This window comes from Mustela nivalis (genome assembly GCF_964662115.1).
Source record: "Mustela nivalis genome assembly, chromosome: 12".
In the NCBI taxonomy this organism is placed as follows: domain Eukaryota; kingdom Metazoa; phylum Chordata; class Mammalia; order Carnivora; family Mustelidae; genus Mustela; species Mustela nivalis.
Genome location: NC_139031.1, coordinates 33,593,079 through 33,621,053, shown reverse-complemented (window position 1 = coordinate 33,621,053; position 27,975 = coordinate 33,593,079). Strand labels below are relative to the sequence as shown.

The 27,975-nt window shown below is 39.0% G+C and overlaps 1 protein-coding gene and 1 long non-coding RNA gene across 3 annotated transcripts in view; one reads left to right on the top strand and one right to left on the bottom strand.

Moving 5' to 3' along the window:
- Positions 1 to 25,889, top strand: part of MDFIC (MyoD family inhibitor domain containing) — a 91,597-nt gene extending 65,708 nt beyond the window's left edge. For both annotated transcript variants that reach the window (XM_082692413.1, XM_082692414.1), the window contains exon 5: positions 23,121 to 25,889. In XM_082692413.1, the coding sequence (XP_082548539.1) occupies positions 23,121 to 23,368 (248 nt within the window). In that variant the 3' untranslated portion in view covers positions 23,369 to 25,889. The remainder of the gene's footprint in view (positions 1 to 23,120) is intronic.
- On the bottom strand, positions 91 to 23,114 carry LOC309844972. The gene is made up of 2 exons (XR_014300992.1): positions 22,054 to 23,114; positions 91 to 1,312 (listed from the first exon to the last, which is right to left on the bottom strand). It is a non-coding gene; the product is annotated as an uncharacterized lncRNA (long non-coding RNA).
- Positions 25,890 to 27,975: the final 2,086 nt, after the last annotated feature.

Sequence of the window (27,975 nt, the reverse complement as noted above, 5' to 3'; positions counted from 1 at the left end):
GATGAGTAACTGGTGATGGAGAAGGCACCATGAAAGAGGGACAGCTTGGAAACCAAATGACCCTTGACATTGTCCTGTGAGGGTCATTGGTGACCTTCATGCTTTTGGTGTTGTGATGGGGACAAAAGTCTGATTGAAGATGGTTCTAAAGAGAATGAAAAGAGAGGAATTAAGGATGGCAAGTCTAGCCTATTCTCGTACAAGGAATTTTACTGAAGGGGAATGTTTTTAGAAATGGGAGATATTGGTTGCCGGTTCCTGATAATGAGCTACTTAAGGTGAGAGAAGGATGTTCTGGAGTAGGAGAGAGGGAGGAGCTCTGTTACAAAGTGCCTTAGGTTGTAGTTAATGATGTATGTATGTATGTTACATTCTTCACAGGTTCTATTTATTTATTTGTTTTTTAAAATATTTTATTTATTTGACAGAGAGAGTTCACAAGTAGGCAGAGAGGCAGGCAGAGAGAGAGGGGGAAGCAGGTTCCCTGCTGAGCAGAGACCCCCCCCCCCCCCATGCAGGGCTCAATCCCAGGACCCTGAGATCATGACCTGGGCCGAAGGCAGAGGCTTAACCCACTGAGCCACCCAGGAGCCCCCTTTACAGGTTTTACAGTGTTAAAAGAAAGCAGGCAGGTGCTATAAGGTGATCTTACCAAGTGTCTGCTAGGAATAAGCACTGTACTACTGCGGGCCCTATACACTGAGCCTGGTATCTCTCAGGTGACCAGTAGGATGTGGCATGGATTTGCAGTTTTGGAAACCTTCCACTTTAAGAAAATATTTTATCATTTGGAATGATGCTAATTATGATAAAAGTTTCCGTTCGTTTTAGAGGGATTTCAAAGAATTATTTCATAGTTACAATAATAGCCCTAGACACTGCGTAATACTACAATTCTCAAAGGGGGAAGTTTTTGGGAAAAGATACAGAATGTGCAGGATGTTTTGAATCTTCTGACAAAAACTGGCTGATGACTCATGAGTCTCTTGCAATTTGTTAAGTATACAGAGGGAAAATAGAATCAAAGTATTGCTCACTGGATATAATTTTTGTCTTCAAATATCAGAGGTGACAACTCACAGCAAAACTTTATCTCAGATGCTCACGATAAATCAAGACATTTTTATTTCACTTCAGCCTAAAGTTTACTTTAGCTATAGTATTAGCGTTGTAAAAAAAAAAAAAAAAAAATTGTTTCTGAAGGTTTGAAGAATAAAAATATTTAAATAAGCTAATGAACTGAAGATAATACTGATGTGTAATCCATACTTTAATTTATGTCCAAATGTCCTGTGGTCTCTCCACTGACAATCTGGAAGAAAGAGAAAATTCAAAATGTTAAGTTTAACTGGGTTATATTCTTTTTCCTCTGACTTCAACTAAAACCATTTTGATGAATACTATATTGTGTATTTTTTGTCTTGGTGTCTTCATAGATTTCCTGGGGTCTTTTTGCCCTATGTTGTATTATGTTCTTTGAATTCTTTCCTTTGTTTGCCTGCACTGTCATCTCGATCTAGTTAAAAAAAAAAAAAAATCTATTGTTTCACTGTCAAAATACACACTAAAATGTTTAAGAATAGAGAGCTGCAGTTTTGGGGGGAAATTAAAAAAAGGTGGTGCCGAAGGAACAGGAACAAAAGGGTGTCCTTCATCTCTAGGAATAGGTCTGTTTTGTCCCTAGAGAGGCTTCTATCTTTGCAGATCTGGCTTGCAAGCCAAGTTTTGTCTCAGTTGAGTTGTTACTCAAAAGTACACCTTCCATAGCTTTCTCCATCTGCCTCTCTTTCTCATCGCCCACCCCCCGATCTGTCTTTCCCCTCATTTTTCTGTCTTTCTCCCCGACTCAGAAGTTTTGCATGATTTCATTGAAGAATTTATTGCTAGTTAGAAGAACCCAATTGCTGTGACTTCAAAGTGATGTTTTAATAGTATTTTCTAATAAGTTTATTCTTACCTTGTATATTTGTGAGTTTGGATACATGGAGATTTTCAGAGCTATTTCTTTTAAGCTGAGACCCACATTTTTTTTTTTTAAATAATGATTTATTTTTCTAGATTGAATTAAACTCTGGTGATATTTGAGTTGTCTTTCAGGATACATAGTTGCTTCACTGGAGTTACACAAGGACATTTGAGAATGTAATTTTAAAAGATCAATTGAAGTAACACAGAAATATATACAGTTTCTCTTAGAAATGTCTTCACTAATACCAATATATAGTGTTAAACTAGTAGAGTTTTTGAGGACCTTTTGTAATTAATTTGTATAATTCTCAATTAATATAGTATAAAATAGGGTAGAGGAGGAGCTGATAGAACAAATTTGCCTTATTTCAAAAAAAATCTTGCAAGGCATTAATTTTTTCTTATATGGAAGGTTTAAGTTGAATACAGTAGGAAGCTTTTTGAAAGATTCACTTAGGATCCTCCAGTTGAGGGGTTCCTTGTTTTGGGAGAGTCTGTGACTTTCACTTAACTTCTATACTTGAAATCTAGCATTTCCTTCATTTATAAATGGAAGTAATAAACTTCAGGAGCATTAATAGTACCTCTGACTCTGTCACTTATATTTTCATATCCTATTACCATTGTGGCAGAAATCCTAAAATATTGTTTATGCTAATCACTACTGTAAAATTATAGTAGTTATCAGATGACCGCAGAATCTTGTTATTGATGTGAGAGAAAAAACACTTAACAATACTTTTATTCTACTTTTTTTTTTTTTAGATTTTATTTATTTATTTGACAGAGAGAGATCACAAGTAGGCAGAGAGGCAGGCAGAGAGAGAGAGAGAGAGAGAGAGAGAGAGGAGGAAGCAGGCTCCCTGCCTAGCAGAGAGCCCGATGCGGGACTTGATCCCAGAACCCTGAGATCATGACCTGAGCCGAAGGCAGAGGCTTAACCCACTGAGCCACCCAGGTGCTCCTTTTTATTCTACTTTTAATAACTATTTCAACATAATTGGTTTCCTATGAAATCATTTCTGTTTTATACATTTAAAAATCTTTTGTCCATGGCATGCAAAAAACCAAAAAGTGCTCTACCCTCCTTTGCTACATCCTAAGCATTCTTTGTAGCATAATTTCCTTTGTAATCCTTCATTTCTGTGTGTAGTTTTCATAATGCAGAGAATGCAGATTTTTTAATAGCTTTTTTTTGGCTCACATGAAATTGGAATAAGTGTAAAAGACATATCCAGGGGCACCTGGGTGGCTCAGTGGGTTAAAGCCTCTGCCTTCAGCTCAGGTCATGATCTCAGGGTCCTGGGATCAAGCCCCACATCAGGCTCTCTGCTCAGCGGGGAGCCTGCTTCCCCCTCTCCCTCTGCCTGCCTCTCTGCCTACTTGTGATCTCTGTCTGTCAAATAAATAAATAAAATCTTTAAAAAAAAAAAAAAAGACATATCCAAATTTCCACCTTGAAAAACTGTTAAATAGTAAGTAGCCGTTGTTCTCACGTTTACCTTTTCATGCATACTTTTGTAAAATTATTTGTTTTCTAACAGAGCATAGTCAACAGTATTGGGATACAGAGGCATACAGAAAATGATTTCTGTGGTTTTGCATGCCACAATTTGGGTAATGTTAACTCTCCATTAAAAATACAGGAGAAAACAGAAGAAACATCAAAAGTCAACAACCTGGTGAGAATTTTGTTTCCGGGGTCTCAGAGAAATCTTCCTAAGAGATTGTAATTGATGTGTAACAACAGTGTGGCTTCAGGCCCTCTTCCCAGCACAGGACCCCGGTAGTTTGTACTGGCTTCCCTACTTCTTGTACACTTGACCGAAGCAAAAATGTCAGGTGGTGGACATTGGCTCAGGAGGTAGAGGAGGCAATTAGAAGAAAATATGGAATAATTAGAAAACAGTTTGCTCAGGTAAGTTAATGATATTCCTTCCTTTGACAGGGAAAATATTCATACAAATAAATAGTTGTCTCCTCAAAGATTGAAAAATCCAGGAATTGGGGGGAAATGTGAAAATAATTGAAAGAAAAGAGCAAAATGGATTAATACACTAGTTTCCCAAAGATATATTAAACCTGCCTAAATTTCTACTCTGAATTCTCTTGGGAAATCAAAGTGGAAGAACTGGACCTCTTGGGGAATAATATCCTCATAACATAACATAATTTAAAGTTGACACTAGACGCTGAAGTTTGTTTTTTTTTTTTTTTCCCCTAATAATTATGCTCAGTGAGGGATGCAGAAATTGCATTTTGGAATGACAGAAGAGCAGTTCTTTAGAAAGAACTTTTCAATGTCTGTGGTAGCTCTCTCCTGGAAAACGTGTTCTGTGGAGTGACAGGAGAAGATGAAGTAAAACCAAAAGTCATCTCCGCCTCAGGCCATACAAATGAATTTCATAAAGTCAACAGGTATTTAAGGATTTGCCCTGTGCCCAGGCTTGGGTAGAAGAGTGTGTAGAGCAGCCCCATTTTATTTCTTAACCTAGTGCTTTGGGTTATTCGGTCACTTATATTATACCAAAAGTATAATTTTTTACAACGTATGAACATACTAGCTCTGGGACCCCAGTGGACTCCATTATGTGTGTGTGTGTGTGTGTGTGTGTGTGTGTGTATGTATGTATATATGTATATGTGTGTATGTATATGTATGTAATAAAATCAGGCCTCCCAAATATCATCTTCCTAACTGATACTTATATCCCTTGCTAAACCTCCTAACTTGCTTAAGATCCTGGCCTTCCGGCATACCTGCCCTTCAGAACCAAAATCCAGACTTTTTCAACTTCATACCAGGGAGCTGGTATGGAGAGAAGTTGAAACTTCCATAAAATCACCATCAGGACCCATGTATGATCTTGGGTCTCAACTGGATTTTCAGAATCCCTCCGCAGACCTTTGGTGTGCCCTTCATTCATTCAACATCACCGAGCTTGTGCAGGGGCAGGCACACTGTTGGGGACTGGGACACCACAGTGGACTGTGCAGACAAGCAGACCTGCTCTCTCTCTTTTCCACAATGGCTGCTCTATTCTGTTGCCAATCTCTTGCAATGAAATTCTCGGAAGCTTTCCCTCACTCTCCAGGGGCAGAAGACGCTTTCTCTGCATAGATTTCTTGAAAGGATATCTGCATTTGCTGTCTCTACTTCCTCATTTTTCAATTACTCCTCTTCCCACTGCTCTTCAGTTTCCCTGTCACATCACTGAAATGTCTCTGGCTAAGCACCGTATTTGACACAACCTCCTTGAAATCTTTTCTTGCTTCCATGTCCCCTCCATTCCCTGGAGTTTCTGCATCCTTATTAAGTCCTCAGTTTTTATCAAATGATGTCATTCTCCCTGGACAACTTCATAATTTCATTCGTTATAAGAATTTCAGCCACAAGTGGCTTCCTACCCTGGATCTGTCTGTCTCTTACACTCTAGGCCAGTGTCTCCATTCTTGTCCAAATGTCCACCTCTTGGACATTCCCATTTGAGTATCTTCAGACTACCATGTCTATTACTTTTAAGTAGGTTCCTTTAAGTAGTTTCCATGACCAGTGTGGAGCCCATGGCCAGTGTGGAGCCCAGTGTGGGACTTGAACTCACAAACCTGAGATAAAGATCAGAGCTGAGATCAAGAGTCAGACGCTTAACTGACTGAGCCACCCGGACACCTCCCCAAAGTATTTTAAACCACACTATTTTTCTTTCCATGTTTCTTTCTTGCTAAATGGCTCCAGAAACCAGGAAGTCATACTTCACTATTTTCTAACCATCACTGCCTCATCTGTTGTCTTATCAACTCCTACGAATCCAAGGACCCCCATTATATTCCTTGAAGTCACCTTACCTGACCCTCCTGACACCATATTATTATCGTTGATGTTGCTCCTGCCTCCTCCTTTCCAAAATGGAAAATTGAGGGTTTTCTCTGCCCCAACAATGTTGAGCCACTTGCATGTCTAAAACTATCTTGTTCTTTGTGTGTCTCTGAATAACCTCTGGACTACCTGGAGCCACCTTTACCTTCTCTTCACCCCGCACATGCCCTCAGCTCCCCTGCTTCTGGGGCTTAGCCAGCTTGGGGCCCGCACATATTCAGCATTCATTTCCTTTCCACTGTACTTAGACTGCTGTGAAGCCAAGTAATGGCTCTTTTCAAGGCCAAAAAAAGACCCTGAGCTAGACTTTCACAGACATCTTGTAACCGAAAAGAATCTGGAGATCATTTTCTTCTGCATTATATGCATATAGACACTGAGTGAAATGATTTGTTCAAGGTCATTTTAGCCAATTAGTGACAGAGTCAAGACAAGTCAAGACTTAGAAAATAGAATGTCATTTTCCTAGTTGCTAGAAGCCTCACCAAACCCAAACAGACAGACAAACACCACAGACACTTGTGGTATTCCTTCCAGTCGTTCTGGCATTGCTGGCCTGAATGGGCAGCCTAGGTAATGAACTATGACTCAGGGAAACCTCAGTGGGGTTGGAGGGTTGGGGGGGTGGGTGAAGTGCAGAGCAGCGAGAGGCAGCACAATAAGAGTTTTTTTGTTTTTTTTTTAATCATCTTTTCTATGATTTAAAATAACAAGGCTACAGAATTTTTTTTGGATGAGAAAACCAGGTTTGTCAGTATTAGGGGCCTTGCAAACAACATGTTCACGGATTTTCTTGGCTCTGAAATTGTTTGTACACTAAATTAAGGTGGAGGTATTTATACCTTATAATTTCACCGTCATGCTGTCCTGTTCATCTGAGGTTTAAAAAAACAAAAACAAAAAACAAAAAAACAAAAAAACAAAAACCCAAATGGTATTAATAGATAACATGGGTGGAGAGGGAGGGATGTGGAAAGAGTAACAATGCCATCATTGATTCACAAATTAATTCCATAAATAACAGGATTTACCTCCTGTGCACTGCTTTGAAATGTGCTTTGGTGTCTCATTTCACTAGGCTTTTGCTCTTCATCCTGCCTGGAGTGTCTGTCAGACTGCTGTGTCTCTTTGGTTGGGGCCTGGCTCTTCTATCAGGAGGGGGGAGCACATCCTGAGCCTTCTCCGGGCAAGGCTATTCTTGCCTGTAGGAGGCCCCTCCCCCTGCCAGGGCGGCAGTCCTGCCTCCATAGGAGATTGCAGGAACAGGAACTGCCAGGGCCTCTCAGCCCTTTGGATCACAGAGGGGCAGGGGCCTGATCCCAGCCTTGTGAACACTGTCAGCTTCTCTTTGTGTGTGTGTGTGTGTGTGTGTGTGTGTGAGTGTGTGTGTGTTTGTTCCCACAAGATCTTATGTCATGAGTAAGCTGGCCCATTCTGGGGGTTCAGTAATAGGCTAATAATGGGTGACTAAGCATCTCCAGATGACAGTGTCAGATTCTGAACTCCCCTCCTCCCATGAACACCCCAAATCTACAGCTACATCTGGAACCATTTCTTCTGAAAAGGACCTGCAAACTAGCTGTGTATCCTTCCCATCTGGCAAGGAAAAAAAACCCACATCCAAAGCAAGCAGGAGAGGCTGAGGCTATCCTGCAGTAAAGCTCACTCCGGCGCAGTGATGCACGCTTAGAGGGAACTCAAAACCTGGAGCTTCTCCCACATTCAGCACCCTAACCTTTAAGACTGCATCTGATGGAGGAGCCCCCGAACATCTAGCTTTTAAATCAACGGTGCTTGCATCCCTAAGACCCAAAAGAAGACTATGCTGAACTGAGGAAAGGCTATTAATGGGCTTGTGCTCTTGGACCCACAGGCCCCATGGCCCAGTATAGAGGCAGCTGATTGACAGGTTAGATGTAAACCTTAAGATAGGCAAATACTCTTTAACATAACCAAGAATCAGTAAGGGGGCAGGCATCTAATTTAACACACCTGTAGGGGTCGTCTAGGGTACTGTGAGAACTGAAGCTGGCAGGTACTACCTTAGGGAGGTTGCTTTCCCTCTGCCTCCCGCCAACTAAACGGCTGTAATCTTCTCCAGAAACCTCACAGTGGGGTCACTGTCTTTGTCATCTAGACTGCCAATGGACTTACACATGTGTCTGATGCCCAAGGACACCACTGGATTGTCTAGCTCTGGTGGACAGCAGGGACTGTGTTCCTGGGTCCCACAGACTGACACAGGAGAGACTGTTCTTGGCCAGCTGCCACTCTTAGGGCACTGTACAGATAGCAGACTGAAACACAGCTCTAGTGTTTCTGCAAGAGGGGCTATTTGCTTAACATGAGCTTAGACTTTGGGCAGGCTTCAGGTGGGGCATATATCTAGGGGCCTGCTGATAATGGACTCCACAGGCCTGTGCATGCTTTCTTTGAGCGCCCCTTCTGCCTTGTTCCAGATTACCAGTATCCTTCCAAAAGGAACTTGCATACCCACCTGCTATCCTGATTTTTGTAACTTCCACCCAGTGGACACCTCTAGATTGCCTAGCTGTGGAAGGCAGTGGGAGTCCTACTTGTAGTCCTACAGGATTTTATGTATGTTTGCATACTTTAAAACTGCTGTTGTGTGTGTTGGTGGGGGGAGGGCGAGTCTGTCTTTGAAACAGTTTGAGTCTAGGTGCTGACTGAGATCCTTTCTTTTGGAACATGGATAACTTTTAGCATACTCTCAACCACTGGGAGCCACTGAAAGTAAAGTAGGCTATTGGACAATACAAAGGTTTGAGAGACAACCAAGAGCTAGGATAGGATTGAACAATAAGATTTATCTGCTACACAAAGCCACTCTACTTCTTCATCCTGGGCAAGGTGGCTGTTGGATCTAATGCATAGAAGCCAACATAGAGAGTCAAGAAAAATGAATAAAGAGTATGGTTTAAAAGAAAGAACAAGACAAAACCTAAGAAAAAGTTCTTAAGCAGTTTACCTGACAGAGTTCAAAATAATAGTAGTAGTTTTAAAGATGTTCACCAAACTTGGGAGAAGAAAGAAATATACAAAATTACCAAATGGAAGTCACAGAGCTGAAGAACACAAAACCAAACTGAAAAATATGCTTAGAAGGATTCAGCAGCAGACTATATCTGAAGCAGAAGAAAAAAATCAGTGAACTCAAAAACAGGGCAGTGAAACTCACCTCATCAGAGCAATAGAAAGAAAAAAAAAATGGGTAAGATAGCTTAAGGGAGTTAGGTGACATCAAGTGGGCCAATATTCACATTGAAGGGATCACAGAAGGAGAAGAGAGAAAGGGGCAAAAAAGTTATTTGAAGAAGTGATGGCTGAGAATTTTCCTAACCCCGTGAAGAAAACAGACCTCCAGATATAGGATGCTGAGAAAATTCCAAATATAACAAACCCAAGGAGACTCACACCAAGACACATTATAATTAATATGTCAAAAGTTAAAGAGGAGAGAATCTTAAAAGCAGGAAGAGAAAAACAACATACGTACAAGGGAACCCCCTACAGACTATACTTGGATTTTTCAGCAGAACCTGTGCAGGACAGAAGGGAGTGGCATGATATATTTCAAGTGCTGAAAGAAGAAAAACTCACAACCAAGAACACTCTCCAGCAAAGCTGTCATTCTCGATCTTAGGAGAGAGCATTTTCCAGACAGACAAAAGCTAAGCCTGCCTTACAGTAAACGTTAAAGGGACTTCGTTAAGCTGAGGTAAAAGGGCATAAATGAGCAGCAGAAACACATATGAAAGTACAAATCTCAGTGGTAAAGGTCAATACACAGTAAAATTCAGAATAATGTAAACATGGCACATCAATCACTTATAAAGGTAGTATGAAGTTTATAAAAATAGTAAAACTACAATAAGTAGTTAAACATATAAAATGTGACATCAAAGAAGAGAGGAAAGTAAAAATATAGAGCTTTAGAATGCATTAAAACAAGTTATAAACTTAAAATAGACTGTTAGAAATGTTATTATATATAAGCCTCTTCCTAACCACAAAGCAAAAACCTAGGGCAGATTACACACACAAAATGTGGAAAAGAGATTAATCTTAGCATACCACTGTAGAAAATCTTTAGTTATAAAGGAAAAGAGCAAGTGAAAGGAAGAAACAAAAGAGCTACAAAACAGCCAAAAAAAAAAAATTTTTTTTTACAAATGGCAGCCAGTATATGCCTATCAATAATCAACTTTAAATGGACTAAATTCTTCTATTAAAAAGGTTGAATGAGGGGTGCCTGGGTGGCTCAGTGGGTTAAGCCTCTGCCTTCGGCTCAGGTCATGATCTCAGGGTCCTGGGATCAAGCCCCGCATCGGGCTCTCTGCTCAGCATGAGCTGCTTCCCCCTCTCTCTCTCTCTCTGCCTGCCTCTCTGCCTACTTGTGATCGCTCTCTCTCTCTCAAATAAATAAATAAAATCTTTAAAAAAAAAAAAAGGTTGAATGAAAACACAAGATTCATCTATGTGCTCCCTACAATAGACCCACTTCAGATGTAAAATCACACAGACTGAAAGAGAAGGGATGGTAAACAATCTTCCATGCAAATTGAAACGAAAAGAAAGCTGGAGTAAGTGTATTTAGATCAAGCAAAATAGTCTTTAAAATAAGGACTGTAAAAAGAGACAAGAGAAGCACATACTGATAAAGGGGGCAATACTACAAAAGGATATAACATTTTAAATAATTTACCCACATAGGAACACCTGAATATGTAAAGCAAATATTTACAGACCCAAAAGAAGAAATAGCAATACACTAATAGTACAGGACTTTAATACCCCCCTTTCATCAACAGATAGATCACCCAGATAGAAAATCAATAAGGACACATTGTCCTTAAGCAGATCATTAGACCAGATGGACTTAATATACACAGAACATTACACCCAAAAGTAACATGGAATATTCTCCAGGATAGAGCATGTTAGGCCACAAAATAAGCCTAAATCAATTTAAAAGATTGAAGTTAATATTCAACATCTTTTCTAACCATAGTTGTCTTTAATTAGAAATTAATTACAAGGGGTGCCTGGGTGGCTCAGTTGGTTAAAGCCTCTGCCATCAGCTCAGGTCATGATCCCAGGGTCCTGGGATCGAGCCCCACATCGGGCTTTCTGCTCCGCAGGGTTCCTGCTTCCTCCTGTCTCTCTCTCTGCCTCTCTGCCTACTTGTGATCTCTGTCAAATAAATAAAATATTTTTTAAAAAAATTAATTACGAGAAAAATGGAAAATTTACACATAATGTGGAAATTAAACAGTCTATTGAACAACCACTGGGTCAAAGGAGAAATCAAAAAATGCCCTGAGAATATGAAAACAGAAATACAACATAACAAAAATAATGGATACAGCAAAAGCAGTTCTAGCAGGGAAGTCCATAATGATAAATACCTATCTCAAGAAACAAGAAAAAATCTAAAACAACCTTACTCTATACCTCAAGGCATTAGAAAAACAAATGAAGACCAAAGTTGGTAGAGTGGAAGTAAATGAAGTAGAGGCTTAGAAGACAACAGAAATGATGAATGAAACCAAGAGCTGTTTCTGTGAAAAGATAAGCAAAATTGGTGAACCTTTAAATTCACAAAAAAAGAAGACATAAGGATCATAAAGAGGAGACATTACAACTGATATCACAGAAATACAAAAGATTTAAGACACTACTATGAACAATTACATTCCAAACAATTTTACAACCAAGAAGAAATAAATAAATTCTCAGAAACATAACCAAGAAACACTACCAAGAGTAAATCATAATAAAGTATAATTATTTATTATAAATATAAAGAGAAATTTAAAGAGACTGGTTACTAATAAGGAGTTTGAATCAGTGAGAAAAAAATCTCCCAAAAAACCAAAGTCAGGACCAGATGGCTTCACTGGTGAATTGTAAAACCCATCCTTCTCAAACTCTTCCAAAAATAATAGAGGAAACACTTTCAAACTCATTTTACAAGACCAGCATTACCCTGATATAAAAACAACACAAGGATGCTATAAGAAAGAAAACTACAAGGCAGTATCCCTCATGAACGTACATGCAAATAGCCTAAACAAAATATTAGCAAACCAAATTCAACAATTCATTTAAAAGACCATACATTGTGATCAACTAAGATTTATTCCAGGGATGCAAGGATGGTTTAATTTCTGCAAATTGATGTATATACCATTTTAATAAAATATAAAAATTATATGATCATCAGTAGGTGCAGAAAAACTATGACAAAATTCAACACAAATATATCATTAAAAATCTGAACCCTTGTGTATGGAGGGAATATATCTCAATGTAACAAAAGCTGAACATGACCAGCCCACAGCTTAACACCATACTCAATGGTGAAAAGATTGAAAGCTTTTCCTCTAAGATCAGGAGTAAGACAAGGATGCCCACTCTTACCATTGTTATTCAATATAGTATTAGAAATTCTGACCCGAGCAATTAGGAGAAAGAAACGGAAGACATACAAATTGGAGAGGAAGAAATAAAACTATCAGTATTTGCAGATGATATAATATATATAGAAAACCCTAAAGATTCTTACAAAAACTGTTAGACCCAATTCTGTGAAGGTGCAAGATCCAAAAATCAGTATGAAAAATCTGTAGCATTTATATATATGTATATAATCAGAAAGAGAAATTAAGAAAATAATTCTATTTACATTTGCATCAAGGAATAAAATACCCAGGAATATATTTAACCAAGGAAGTAAAAGAATTGTACCCTGAGTACCAACAGACATTAGTGCAAGAAACTGAAGACAACATAAATATGAAAATACTCTGTGCTCATGGACTGGAAGAATATTGTTAAAATGTTCATACTACCTAAAGCAGTCGACAGGTTCAATGAAATCCCTAGCAAAACGGCAAGGGTATTAATAGAAATAATAGAACGATCCTACAGTTTGGAATTACAGAAGACCCTGAATAGCCAAGCAATGCTGAGAAAGAACAACAAAGCTAGAAGCATCACACTGTCTGATTTCATCTATATTACAAAGCTGTAATAGTCAAAGCATGATGGTATTGGCATAAAAACAGACACATGGATCAATGGAACAGAATAGATAGCCCAGAAATAAACCCATGCATGCATAATGAGCCAAGAATATGCAACGAGTAAAAGTCTCTTCAGTAAATGATACCAGGAAATCTGGACAGCCACATGCAAAAGAATGCAACTGGACCACTATTGTATACCATACACAAAAGTTAACTCAGAATAAAGACTAAGACCTGAAACCATAAAATTCAGAAGAAAATACAGGCAGTAAGCTACTCCTTGATTTCTACTCTGGTGGCAATTATTTTAGATTTGGAACCTAGAATAAACAAGTAGGACTACATCAAATTAAAAGGCTTCTGCACAGCAAAGGAATCCATCAACAAAACAAAACCACAAGCTATCGAATGGGAGAAAATATTTGTAAATATTGAATGAGGGGTTAGTATCCAAAATATAAAGAGAAGTCATACAACTCAACAGCAAAAAAAACCCAAAGAATCCGATTTAAAATGGGCAAAAGATTTCAATAGATATTTTTCCAAAGATGATATACAGGTAGCCAACATGTCCCATGAAAAGGTGCTTAACATCACTAATCATCAGGGAAATTCAAATCAACAACACAATGAAATACCACCTCACACTTGTCAGATTGGCCAGTATCAACAAGATAGAAATACCAAGTGCTGAGGTTGTGGAGAAGAGAGACTCCTTGTGCACTGTTGGTGAGAATGTATATTGGTTTAGCTACTATTGAAAACAGTATGGAAGTTGTTCGAAAATTAAAAATGGAACTGTCAGGGTGCCTGGGTGGTTCAGTCATATTATTTGCCTTCAGCTTAGGTCATGATCCTGGTGTCCTGGGATCAAGCCCCGGCATCAGATTGGACTCCCTGCTCAGTGGGGAGTCTGCTTCTCCCTCTCCCACCCTCATAAATAAATGTAAAAAAAAATTTTTTTAAATAAAAAAATAAGAAGTACCATATGACTCAGTAATTCTAATGCTAGGTATTTATCCAGAAGAAATGAAAAGGCTAGTTCAAAAAGGCAAATCCACCCTCATGTTCACTGGAGATTTATAATAGCCAAGATATGGAAATAATGTTTCTTAACGGATGATTGAATAAAGAGGATATGATCAATACATATAATTGTGTGTGTGTGTGTGTGTGTGTGTGTGTGTGTATACACACAAATGAACATTATCCAACCATAAAAAGAGGGAAATCTGGCCTTTGCAACAACATGGATGGACCTTGAGGGCATTATGCTAAGTGTCTGAGTTAGATAAAGACAAATACCATAGGATTGTAGGATCTCACTTATGTGACATCTAAAAACAGAAAAAAATGAGTTCACAGATATAAAGAACAGATTAGATTGGTGGTGGCCTGAGGCAGCAGGTCGGGGTGGGTAAAATGGATGAAGGAGTCCAAAAGCGACAAACTTCCACTTACAAAATAAAGAAGTCATGGGGACGTAACATACAGCATGGTGACTATAGTCAACATATTACCTATATGAAAGTTGCCAAGAGAGTAGATCTTAGAAGTTGTCCTGAGAAAACTATGGTGACAGATAGTAACTAGACATATTGTGGTGATGATTTCACAGAGCAATTACAATAAATCATGTTGTAAACCTGAATCTAATATGTTACATGTTAATTATACCTCAATAAATACATTAATATTAAATAAATTTGTTTTATTAAATAAAAACTGCACCTTCCCACCCCCTGGGCACTATTTTGCCAAAAAAAATTTTTTGTCTTAATTTACTTTGCACAATATTTAGACAAGCACAGGTAAGAAGAGAAACTGAAATGTGAATTTGAAAGAGACACAGTTGGGAAAAATGGGAAGAACGTTAAGGTTTGAGGAGAGATTTCTAAGATCATTTCTGAACAGTCTTAAGAACATAAATCCTACCTCGCACCAGACAGAATGGATAAAATTAACAAGTCAGGAAACAACAGATGTTGGTGAGGATGCAGAGAAAGAGGAAACATCCTACACTGTTGGTGGGAATGCAAGCTGGTGCAGCCACTCTGGCAAACAGAAAAGTGGGTCCTCAAAAAGTTGAAAATACAGCTACCCTATGACCCAGCAATTGTAGTACTGGGTATTTACCCTAAAGATAAAAACATAGTGATCCGAAGGGGTAAGTGCACCTGAATGTTTATAGCAGCAATGTCCATAATAGCCAGACTATGGAAAGAACCTAGATGCCCATCAACAGATGAATGGATAAAGAAGGGGTGTGTGTGTGTGTGTGTGTGTAATGGACTACTATGCAGCCATCAAAAGAAATGAAATCTTGCCATTTGCAATGACATGGATGGAACTAGAGGGTATTATGCTGAGCAAAATAAGTCAACCAGAAAAAGACAATTATTGTATGATCACTCTGATATGAGGAATTTGAGAGGCCGAGTGAGGAGCTTGGGGGGTAGGGAAGGAAAAAATTAAAGAAGATGGGATTGGAAACCATCAGAGACTCTTAATGTCACAAAACAAACAGGGTTGCTGGGAGGTGTTGGGGGGGCGGACAGGGTGGTTGGGTTATGGACATTGGGGAGGGTATGTGCTATGGTGAGTGCTATGAAATGTGTGAGCCTGACGATTCACAGACCTGTACCCCTCAGGCAAATAATACACTATATGTTAATAAAAATAACTTTAAAAAAATAGAGAATTCCCAAATACACAAACTATCTTTACACCTCAAAGAACTAGAGAATCAACAAATTAAGCCAAACCCATGGATGGGAAGGGAAATAATTACAATTAGAACAGAAATCAATGAATTAGAAACCAGAAATATAGTAGAACTCATCAACAAAATCAGAAGCTAAAATTAAAAGAATTAATAAGATTGATAAACCACTATAAATTATTATCAACAACTATATGTCAATAAATTTAGCAACCTGATAGAAATGGATGCATTCTTGGAACCTATAAACTACCAGGACTGAAACACAAAGAAATTGATAGCCTGAATAGATCAATAACCAGTAATGAGATTGAAACAGTGATCAGAAATCTCCCCCAAAATAAGAGTCCAGGACCTGATGGATTCCCTGGGGAATTCTACCAAACATTCAAAGAAGAAATAATACTTTTTCTACTGAAACTCTTTCAGAAAATAGAAACAGAAGGAGAACTTCCAAACTCATTCTGTGAGGCCAGCATTTACTTTGATCCCCAAACCAGGCAAAGACCCCGTCACAAAGGAGAATTTCTGACCAATATCCTTGATGAACATGGACACAAAAATGCTCACTAAAATACTAGCCAGTGGGATCCAACAGTACATTAAAAAGAGGATTCACCACGACCAAGTGGGATTTATTCCTGGGCTGCAAGGTTGGTTCAACGTCTGCAAATCAACCAATGTGATACAATACATTAATAAAAGAAAGAACAAGTTAAAAAAAAAAAGTAAATCTTAGTTTTAATGAAAAAATTTATATTTTCCTGGCCATAGATGGCATTGTGACCAACTTCAGCAGACCGTTAGACATACTCTTTCTAGGAAACTGCTTCTAAGATCTAAAGTGGATTTTGTTATCCAAAAGTTACATTCAACTTTATTAATTAAACCTTTTGGATTAGGGGTTTTCCAACTGGCCAACTGAATAAAGTCAACACTGACTAGGTTCAAGTAAAGTATGGTGTTCCTCTGTTTAAGCCTTCCAGCTTCCAGAGAAAAGTAAATGGACGTAATTTAAATATGGAAAAAGATGATTATTTTAAGTCTTCCGCTGCAGCCAAACATAAAATTTCCTAATTTTTCCTGGGCAGATTTCTGCCTGCTTTACTCTTCTGCAGATTCTCTTTCTTGCCTTTTTGGGTCTCTCTTTTCAAAGTGTTTCAACTATAAACTGAGCCTTTTATAACCTTCCCTTGGTTAAAATGGAATGGCCTGGTTTTAGTGTGGTGATCAGAGTAATGAAATATTGGTAGGTAAAGAGGGGTGGGCTCCCTAGAAGAAATCTTGTATTATACTTCTGTCACTATGACAGTAACAATATTTAGTAAGTACTTCATGAGAAATCCCTTCTTGAGCACTTATAGGCACGGTCATCCTCATCGTAACCCTTTGAGGACAGTGCTGTTATTACCAGCTAGCCAGCTTGTTGTCTGGTTCAAGTAATGTAAATATTATTTGCACCACCTGTATTTTTTTTTTTTTTTTTTAGCTTTCCTTTACCCTCTTCTCTGCTCAGGTACTAACTGTACATGTAAAATGTTTTAAATAAACACCTCTACTAACTGAGCCTTTACTCCTCTTCATGTTTCTTTGTACAGCTCCTGAGGGGAGCAGGGGGGCAGGGGCTGTTCCTAGAACACTCCCTAAAAGGGTTCCTAAAAGGCTGTGTTCCTAGACTTAGTAGATGCAACTCTTCAGAAAGGACTCCTTGACTCAGTGCTACAGTTAAGTCTTGACTGACAATTACTGGATCAAATCTCTCAGAGTTTGGAATATTTAATGAATCGACCACGGAACAGGCAGCAAGATAAATGAGTAAGAGAAGCAAAAAAAAAAAAAAAAAAAAAAAATCTGTGCTATTCACTTAACTGTAATTTAAAATGCAAATGCACTTCCCATAGGTGCAGGATGGAATCCAGAATTTGGACATGTGGGAGGAAAATCAAGGAGTCCCTTTGTGGGAGGTGGGAGAACGGTTTTATATTTTTTTCCCAAGGTTCTTTTGAGTTTGCTGAGAGGAAAGATAATAGTAAAGATAATTGTTCAGTTTTCCTAAGCGTGGTCTTCTCTGTACTGCAGTGGAAAATACAGCTCTTCTCTTCTCTTACCTCCTGACCTAACTCACTTTCTTCCCTACTAGGAAAATGTTGACTGTGTTCTGGCTGAGAAGCATGGCCTCACGGGGACAGCAGTGTGCCAGAGAGTTCTGGGTAGGAGGGACACTTTAGGCCAATTTATGCAGGCGGCAGGTCATCCTAGGGCTGTAGGCCAGATGCTGTGTGTCCTCTGGCTTGGAGACATAGGGCTCCTTGGAGCTGAGCTACCGTGCTGTATTAGTAAATATTTCCTGCCCCTGCATACGCTTGAGGAGCAGAACTCCCTGGAGATGTCTGCGTCTCCTCCCTCACCGCTGGCTTTTCACAGAGGCCACATACTTAGCTCTCCTGGCTGCAATTCAGGATTACTAAACCCCAGTTCTAGCCTGCTTTTTGATTTTGCGTTGAGAAACAACGGTCGCAGTGAGGCTGCGTCTGGGCACAAGAATGCCTCCACCCAATTAGGCATCCCCTGTACAATGAGCCCCTTTGTACCCCCGCCGGGCAGATGTGAGCCTTAGCAGCTAAAGACATGGCGACACCTGTGGGTTCTCTGTAGCTTTGGTCATAAAGTCAGGTTTGATCTCTGTGCAATTTCCTAAATTACTAATTATGCATAATTGACTGCTCATATTTTTATCGGCAGTTGTTTTTTGGCACACTGTCAGTCTGTTACAAATGGTAACCTCTTTTTCTCCGTATACAGTTTGCTTTTTGGGGACCTGATGAAGCAAGTCGTTTCAAAAGTGTAAGTCATAGGAAATGATATTAGAGATGAGTCGAGATAAAACATATACAAATCTGCGTGCACTCAGAAATGGTTTGTGGGTTATTCTCAGAATTCGTTGCTCTGTGCTTCCCAGTACTCTGCTGCTTGGGGTCTCTGTTCCAAGAAATTTAGAGCACCTGTCATACCATATCTTAAAAAAAGAAAACGAAAGAAATTTAAGAGGCTCCCTTAGAACAGAGCAGAGTTGAGGGTGCACATGGTTTTCTGATGGCTCTTAAGTCTGCTTCCCTCATATTTTCTTAGCACTTTAGGTCACATAGGATTGGGTCAATCAATCTGACATAAGCACTTTGGGTCACAGAGGATTGAGTCCATCAATTTGGGATCATTTCTTTATTAAACTAATGTGTTCTTCTAAAAATGAGCCTCCAGTCTCTTCTTAAACAGAACCAAGGCCGTTGGACCAGTCACAGAGGCTTCCACCAGTCCTCTAAGGATGCTGGTTATCTGGGTTTCTGGTGCTACCTTCATGGCATGGGACAGCTCGATGCTTTCCAGATCGATGACCTTTCACAGGACTCACAAGATTTTGTTTGGGTTTGTTGTCTGCAGTCATTCGTAACGGTTTTGGTTTCTTTTAGTCAAACGTTGTGCTGAAGCTTTCTTTTTAGGGCTTCTTGCGGCTGCTGGTGTGTTCCTTTGTTTTCCTCAGTTTACAGTAGCTGTCAGTCTTGCGCCGAGCTCCTCTCTCAGGAGTACACCGAATTGTGCAATTCTTGCTTGGCCCAATCTGAGACAGGCATCCTTCCCAGAACCTAGTTGGCTTCTCAGAGGTTAAATACTTTTGGCAAAAACTGCAAATATGACTGAATAAAACCAGAAAAATGAAAAGCCTCAAGAACAGGGGGAAAAATAATTATTCCTGACTGTGAACTACATCAGTGCAGAGGACTCATCTTCTTAGTTGGCTAATACTTCTAATCCTCTCTGCTTCAAATAAAACCAGCATGGTAATGCTGTTTGTGATTGTTGATTCCCCTGAAGGGGGTGGGGTGACCCATGGCAGAAACTGTCAGCTCTTTGGCCTTACTTTAACCTCTTCCTTACCTCAGGTCACCATCTGATCCAACTGCCCTTTCTAGAGCACAACTAAAAATGAAAAATAAATTGATCGGAGAGCATTTAGGGATCTCCTTGTTGTCGTCATACCTAGGTAGTTCTTTACTTCTAAAGGACAGATAATGACTGTGTCTGTGGTCCCCGTCTGTACAGATGCACCTTGGTTAGTATCACTGTTCTCTCTGAACTGTATTTTGGTTTGTGGCTTTTTTTAGGTGTCCTTAAATTGATTGGTTTTTCAGAGTAGCCCAGAGTGGTTTCCAAGTAAATGATGTGGAACCTGTGTTTTAAGATCATGTCTTTTTTGTGTCTGTGTAAGTTTTAGTATTTACATAAAGAACATCTTCTTTTGAGACCTGTGTCATGACTGTGTTTGACCAGAATTCCTGTGTCATCCGTTCACTGCTTTTGTGCAGGTAAGGACGGACCTGAACTTTTATCCTTTAAATTGACAGATTTGTTTCTTCTGAGACGTGCTCTCTCTCGGCTGCCTACTGTCTCCTGTCTATCTCCACAGCGTGACCAGCTGCTTATCAGGTCTCCTACTCATCAACTTTGCTCTCGTTGAGGGTTATAGCCTTTACTACTTCATTAAAAGTGAGACTCAGACTCATCTTTAGAAAGGAAAGGAACATGAATCAAGGCTAAAAACAGATCAAGACAAATCAGAAAGTTTTGGATTTATAACTGATCTTCCCCCAAGGAAGATGAACTGAGTGCTCCACCCCTGTGGTCAGCCCAGCATGCTGGACTCGAGGCTGGCCCATTCCGGCGAGGCGCGTGGCTTCTCACTCTGACTCTGCTGCCGGCCTCTAGGACTCGGGGCGAATTTTCTAAAATTCCTCTAAGTCTATATTGGTAAAATGGGGATCATACCAGTATTGCTTCTTGAAAATATTATTAGAATTAAGGGAATTCATATTTGGAAAGAGCCTTACACAGAGTTTAGTACAAAGTAAGTATCTAAAATAGTTTTTTAAAAAATGAAATGGTGTGGGTGCCTGGCTGGCTCAGATGGTTAAGCATCTACCTTCAGCTCAGGTCATGGTCCTGGAATCAGGTCCCCCATCAGGCTCCCTGCTCAGTGGGGAGTCTGCTTCTCCCTCTGCCCCTCGCCCCGCTTGTGCGTGCTCTCTCTTAAAAATATATCGTTTAAAAAAATGAAATAGTGATGAAAACATCTCTCTCCTAAAAAACATATTTCTTAATTCTGAAAACAGCAAATAAATAATTTTCCTTCATTAACACTAGCCTTTCCATTCTATGAAAAACAACCAGTCATAACTATTAGCTATAGAAACCACATTTGGGGGGGAAAATCACATTTTGTTATAGAAGATAGTCTAGAAAGGAGTGTTTGATCTCTTGGCAGCTAAGAACTTTTCCATTTTGTTTACTAAAAATAGTTTAATAGACTTTAATTTGTGAATCTGGTTGGCTTAAAGTAGGAGCTTGGAAAAATCATACTCTGGGTGTAGGGCGTCTCATTTCTGTATGACAACTGTCTTGTCTAAAATCTGGAAGAGCTTTTGATTTCCAGGGAATAGATAGGTCCTCCGAGTGGTGATTAACTGTTTAGTTTGGAATGTCACTCCTGTCCCTTTTTATCCTGCAGGCTCTTGATTTCTTAACAATTACATTCAGTCTCTCCCCTCCTGATTATTGGTTTCTTCCTCTTTTCTCTATGTAGGCATGGCTGGGCTACCTTCTTTTGAATCAGGCATAAAAACTTTTTATTTCATTCTGCTACCAAATCTTATTAAGGCCTCCTCAGCCATGGAATCAATCCCATACCTTTAGCTAACTGTAAGATTTGATTCAGATTTCTCTTTATTACTTTAAACTCTCAAGGTCTAAAAATTAACTCATCTGTCTCTTGTTTTATCTTTACCTTAAAAAAGCCACATACTGAGAGCAGATAGTCATTTTTGAGAAAGGACTGGTATCTTAAATATCTACAAATCAGTAAGAAAAAAACAAGTAACTTAATTAGAAAAATGAGGGGGAACTTGAATGCCTGAACACCCGTTTTAAAGAAGAGGAAACACAAAAAGATGTCTAGACTTACTAGTGAAGATATAAATGCGAAGTGAAACCACCATGAGATGCCCTTTCGAACTCAGCTAACTGGCATTAATGAAGGCAGGACAGTCTCCAAGACTGATGAAGATGGAGATATGGTTGGTTTGGGGGAGTAAATTTTGGAGCAAGCAGTGTTTTTGGAAACAAGTTTGCATATCCTATGAGCCCAGAGCTCTGCCAGTGACCTAGCATGGGAGCTCTAAGACACTTGCACAAAACTATTCCAAACAGTAATGTCTGGAATAGCAAAAACATTGGATATGACGAATATATTCATAAATAGTATGGATAAATTAATGATGGTATATTTAATCAATTGGGGTACTCTACACCTGGAAAATAAGTGAACTTAGCAACATGATCCTGGAGGGGAAATACACAGTACTGAGCAAAAAAATGCTACTCACAGGAATCCGGAAGGTACCTTTATCCTTTCTGAGAGCTTACTGAGGGACGTTTCCACATTCACTGTCGGGAAAAGTATAGTGCAAAGTAAGGGAAAGATGTAGTCAAAATTCAAGACATTGATTATATTGTGGAAGAGGAAGGGACCAAAGGAGACTTCAAAGATGTAAGCCTGTCCTTCTCAGGCTGGGTGGAATGGTCATTCTTTCCTCCCTTGAAGCTGATAGATCCAACACGGATAGTTCTGTGTATGATGTATTCTGTGATTAATATATAAAGAATCTTATGTTCACAAAGATTCTTAGGGCTTTAAGAATACTCGGTTAAAGGTTCTTCAACGTCAAGTGAGTTTTTGTAGATTCCCCTTTCAGCCTTGAAATAGCGGCGTTCCCAGTGAAGTAGAAAGTTAAGGTCACAAGTGTTAGAACTAGTTAGTACTCATATCTCTGTGAAGGCATATGGAATAGAACTGGCTTTCTGAAAGGTAACTATTTTCTTCATAGGATAATACATCTAACTCTTGATAACAGTTGTCTTACAAACCATGACGACAGTATAATCCTGGAAAAGCTCAGTAATCTACTGAATGCATCGTACTGAATATTTTTTCCTCCAGTTTGGGAGCAGGTGGGTGGTGCAGTAAAATGTCTATTTCTAAAGGACTGCGAGGTCACAGAAGTGTTTAGCCCGTGTGATGGAGAGCAACAGGATGTAGGGAAGATGGGGGAGAGGCACAGAGCAGTAGAACCGAGGACTAAGACCACTGTACGCTGTGTGAGAATAACAAAATTTCACCCACATGCATACATCTGGTCCCACACCCCACCACCAGCTTTTCGCTTGGTTGGTTGTTTTCTGAATGCAATATCGACTTCTAAAGATGGCTCTTCTAAAATTTAAGCTTCTTTGTGAGCTTCCAGCCCACGGGAAGGCTTCTGAGACTGCATGTCATGGGGTTTTGGATTATTTTGATCAATTCTTATCATTCAGTCCATTGATGATTTCTCTATTTGTGTTCATTTTTTTCCCCCCCCCTCACTACATGGTGTCTTCCCAACTGAAAATGAAGATTGCTGTGTCCACTGTATCCTGGCCTGCTTGTTCTGTGAATTCCTCACCCTCTGCAATATTGTCCTGGGCCAGGCTTCCTGTGGCATCTGCACCTCCGAAGCCTGCTGCTGTTGCTGTGGAGACGAGATGGGGGACGACTGTAACTGCCCTTGTGACATGGACTGTGGCATCATGGATGCCTGTTGTGAATCATCGGACTGCTTGGAAATCTGTATGGAATGCTGTGGCATTTGTTTTCCTTCATAGGTATTTATCTTCTGTTTGTGTTAAAACTGGAGGTTTTACAATTTTTCTTTGAAGGGGGCAGAAAATCACATGGTGAGAGTCTCATGAAGCAACCCAGTATTTGCACTGTTAACTCATTATTTTAAGTAATCTCTGAAAGCCTTTTCTCTCTAACCGAATCTACATGTTTTAATATGTGAAATTTTAACTACTTCTAAACTAAATAAGTTACAATGACTGAGGGACATTTTGACCAAAAAAAAAAAAAAAAAAAAAGCTAAATGTCTCCTTTTTATGCATGTTTCTGTTGCTTTTAACCATTCTTAAGAGCTTCTTGCTCCAAGTGTATTATTTCTCTGTATTTAAACCAGACAGTTTATATTTTTGATGTTTATCTGTTCATGGTTCCAAGTAAGCATTCCTTCTTTTAAAGTGAACTTTGGGAGAAAAACCCACACCATATTTGGGCACCCAGTGTTCAGCTCTGTGCTGGGTTCTCACTTTCTCCCCTCGTTCATCAGACACTAAGCCCCGGCTGTGTGTAACGGCCTCTCAGATGCAAGACAGATGCCACTCAACTCCCAGCCAGAGCACTATACAGTTTAGTAGAGGAAAGACACCTGTCAAGTACACACCAGTCCTTAAGGCATACTGAAGTGCGGATGATGCGAGAGAGAGGCTAAAAAGGCTCTAGGAGTACATAGAAGAGACTAGCTCTTGTCTACTGGCATAGGCACACAGCTTCAAGGACAAGGGGGCATTTGAGGAGGACTTTTAGGATGAGTGATCCATCCATGGCTTGGATGAATCAGATATAGGAAGACCAAGTTTTAGGTGGGGAGCCTGAACTGTGTGTGCCCTTAAGCCGTTAAAAGAAAAATGCCTTAAGTATGTATTTTCTTTAGTTGCAGGAATACAGCTTTTTATTAAAGCCTATAAAATTTAAATTAATGAAAAGTATGCAATTTTTTACACATCATTTAAATGTTATGATAAAGTTTTGATAAGAATATAATGCTTTATTAAAATAGCTCTATTTTATTAAGAATGTGGAATACTTTTTGACAAAATGCATTTAAATTAGGTGATTTTTAAAAAAATATTAAAATCTCAGTATTCTGATTTTTATTTTGATCAAAAGTGGTTGTTTGGGTTTGTTTTTGTTTTTGTTTTTGTTTTGCGAGGAGGGTTTGAGAGCTTTCAGTCTTTTGCAGGAGGGGGAGGTTGTTTTGCTTTGTACACAATGTTTATAAACAGGGCTCACCTTAAATGTAAACCCTTCCTTCCAATACAGTGGTAAACTGGACATCTGCTACTGTGACCAAATTTTATTTAGTACTGCAATTTTGTGTCAAACGAAACCAACACTGCAGGTTATCAAGATGCGGCAGTGTAAAGAAATAGTCTCATAATTGACTGAAGTATATAGTTAGTAAGACACACTTTGTGTAGCCCAGATGAAGGTGGGGATAAATTTCCAAACTGTGTGCTCTCCTACTAAGTCTGATCTTCCCAGAACTGTAGTTTGGTTTGATTTAATGTAATTCCTTGTAGAAATTCTGGAAGGATACAAAGTTTTGGATTAATAGCTCTTTTTTAATTCTTCCAGCTGAAATTCAACTTGATAGTGAAAACAAATGCATAGCAAGGCTAGCCTTTTAAGAAAGGTTTTAAACCTAAAGTGCAGGAATGTCACCTCTGGTTTTTCCTTTGAGACAAAAACCTAGCTTCTACTTCTATCATTACTTAAAGGACTTAAAGCAAAAAAAAAAAAAAAAAAAAAAAAAAAAAAAACAAAAAAAAATCAAACTTCTAAATCCCCTTTTCACTGCTATGTGTGTGTATACACACACATACCCTTTAAGTTGTCAGGTTTAAATAGAATTATAGAAAACCGCTATCTTTCTGTTGTCTAAAGAGTTTTTGTTACAGTAAATATAAGAACATCTTTGTACTATTTCATAGTAGCCAGAATCTGAATATTTACGTATACTCAGTTATGCGTATCTATTAGGATAGAGGAATATCATCTGTGTATTGACATATAAATTAGCCTTTTAATGACCTGGAATTGTTAAGATGTGTCACTTTTTATCTTGCAAGATTTTTCAACCAAGTGGTTTATCTAATATTTAAATATATTCTGCCACTATTTGCAAGGAAAATATTAGCACTTTTGAAGGAATGTTTCTTCGTAACAGAGAACATTAATTGATAGCAGAATTTTTTTTCATATTTATATTCACAGTACTTTTCCTCTATTGTCTACTCTAGTCATTCCATAAAGTATTTGTATGGTTTTAAAAAATGAGGAAAAAAAAAAAACCAAAGTAGGAAAATGTGAAAATAGTTTCAGTATATGTTAGAATTTCTGTATGTAAAATGTTTTGTTGAATATATGGCCGTCATGACTAAGTGCTAGAGTTTACAGTTACAGATTTGGTCTCTTTTTAAATGTGGAAACTAAACCTTTAATATTTTTAAACTGGACCTGTATTATCCTGAATACATTATTTTGAAATAAAAAAAAAGTTATCTCTTGTGCTTTAGCATATTTTCTACCTAACTGATACATTGATATTTGAATGAATTTGACTGTCATTTAAAACTTGAGGCTTTTATCTTGTTACTTCCCTTTCTGAAGATTTCCTAATTTCCTTATGTAAATTACATGACTCATGCTCCTAAATAAACTATGAAAGATTCAGATCCGTTTATACTGCAGATCATAGTTAACATATGATTTTAAAACATGGTCTTAAATAAACGGTTTTTAGAAGTTGGGAGATAATTCCAAAAGAAGTAAATGGAAACAAAGTTCATTTTAATATGTATAGTGAGATTAAACACAAAAAAAATCTATGAAATCGGGTATTAGAGTTAATTAATTTCATCCAAAAGTTAAATCATCAGTATTTTCATCTAGGGTATTTAGTAGTGCGATTTTTAAGTAGGAGGTAGCATTTTATAGTTACTATTTAACCACCCCCCCAGCACTTGAGCTAGAAGGCTTTTTACTTAGGAATAGAATCGGATTTTTGCATTCTTATAGTCTATAAACTATATCCTTTTTCCTAACCTAAAGTAGGGTTTCTCTGAACAGTTCAAGGAGTAACCAAGGCAACCTTATGTAATAACTTTTCATTCTTTATCCATACAACCTCTATCAGTGCCCTAGATTCTAATGTTATAAATGTCAAAGTCACTGCCTACCATAAATAAGACTGGAATCCTGAGTCTGTGGCTTGCCTTCTGGAATTCTGGATTAAATGCTTCGATTTACCCAACCGCCTAATGAATAAGTTTATTTATTAATGAGGTTATTTTTCAAATTATTCAAGACCTTTATGCCCTTTCCAATTACTTGTGATTTGTAAGCCCGTAGGTTTATTACATCTAATCTGACAGGCAAGATAAAATTTCATCAAATAATACACTATCCATTTTTCTTTTCCTTTCACACTAACATAGTAAAGCATACCATTTTTTTAAAAGATTTTATTTATTTCTGTGACAGAGAGTAGCGCACACACCAGCAGGGGCAGGGGCAAAGGGAAAGGGAGAAGGAGGCTCCCCACTGAGCAGGGAGCCTGATGCAATGGGGCGCTTGATCCCAGGACCCTGATCATGACCTGAGCCAAAGACAGACACTTAACCAACTGAGCGACCCAGGCACCCCTAAAGCTTACCATTTTTGTTTTAAAGACTGGTTAACATATTGATAAGGGCTTACTGCACACTTACTGTTTACACTTTTGGATCAAGCTTTTTTTTTTTTTTAAACAAAGGAGTCTCTTTAACCCTTCTCCATGCCCCCCTGTCCCTAGTAAATTTCCAGTGTCTGTTTTCTCAGGGTACCTCAGTAAGGAGTCAGGACCCTCACGTAGTTTCAACCCAAGCAAGGAGTTTGCCACCTCTCATGAGAAAACGGCCTGTATTTACTTGCTTATTTCGTATTCGAGATTTGCAGAAGTGGGTGTGGAGCGGGGAAAACACTGCAAGGACGCAGCCCTCCAGTGGAGGGTGGTTTTGGCAAAAATGATCAGTAGTGACTAAACCCAGCACAAATTTTTTGCCTCTCAAAATGCCCAACAATGATTGCTTCCTCGACCGGGAAAGGGCTGCAAATCAAAACATCATGTAAATATTCAAATTTTAATGGTGTCACTAGGCAGTGACAGAGTGAGTGAATGAAAAGGATTATGAGCACAGCCGCGCCTCACCTAGGTAGGAAGCGGGATCTCGAGGCAAGCAGAAACCTGCAGCAGCCTCTTCTTCATCAAAGGGGGGGGGGCAATGGTGGGACAACGGCCACGGGGGCTACCCCGATACTCCCAAGCTGCCAAATGTCAACGGGAGCGGTTTCCTGCCTTCCTACTGAACTCGGGCCACTAGTTCGGGTTCCACTGTGTGTCTGTTATTGATGCCCTCGGGCCCTCACCTGGGCGCTTGCTGAAACGGAGTGCTGCTTTCAGTTGCGAGGGGACCGGGAAGAAATCACGGGTACATAACCATCCTTTGACACGTTACCGACATGGGGTATAGATAACGTGTGTTAAAGACAAAGTGTAGCTTTGCAATTAAGTGCTTGCTTCCAGGCAGGTCTTTGTGTGAGGTTCGGTTGAGAA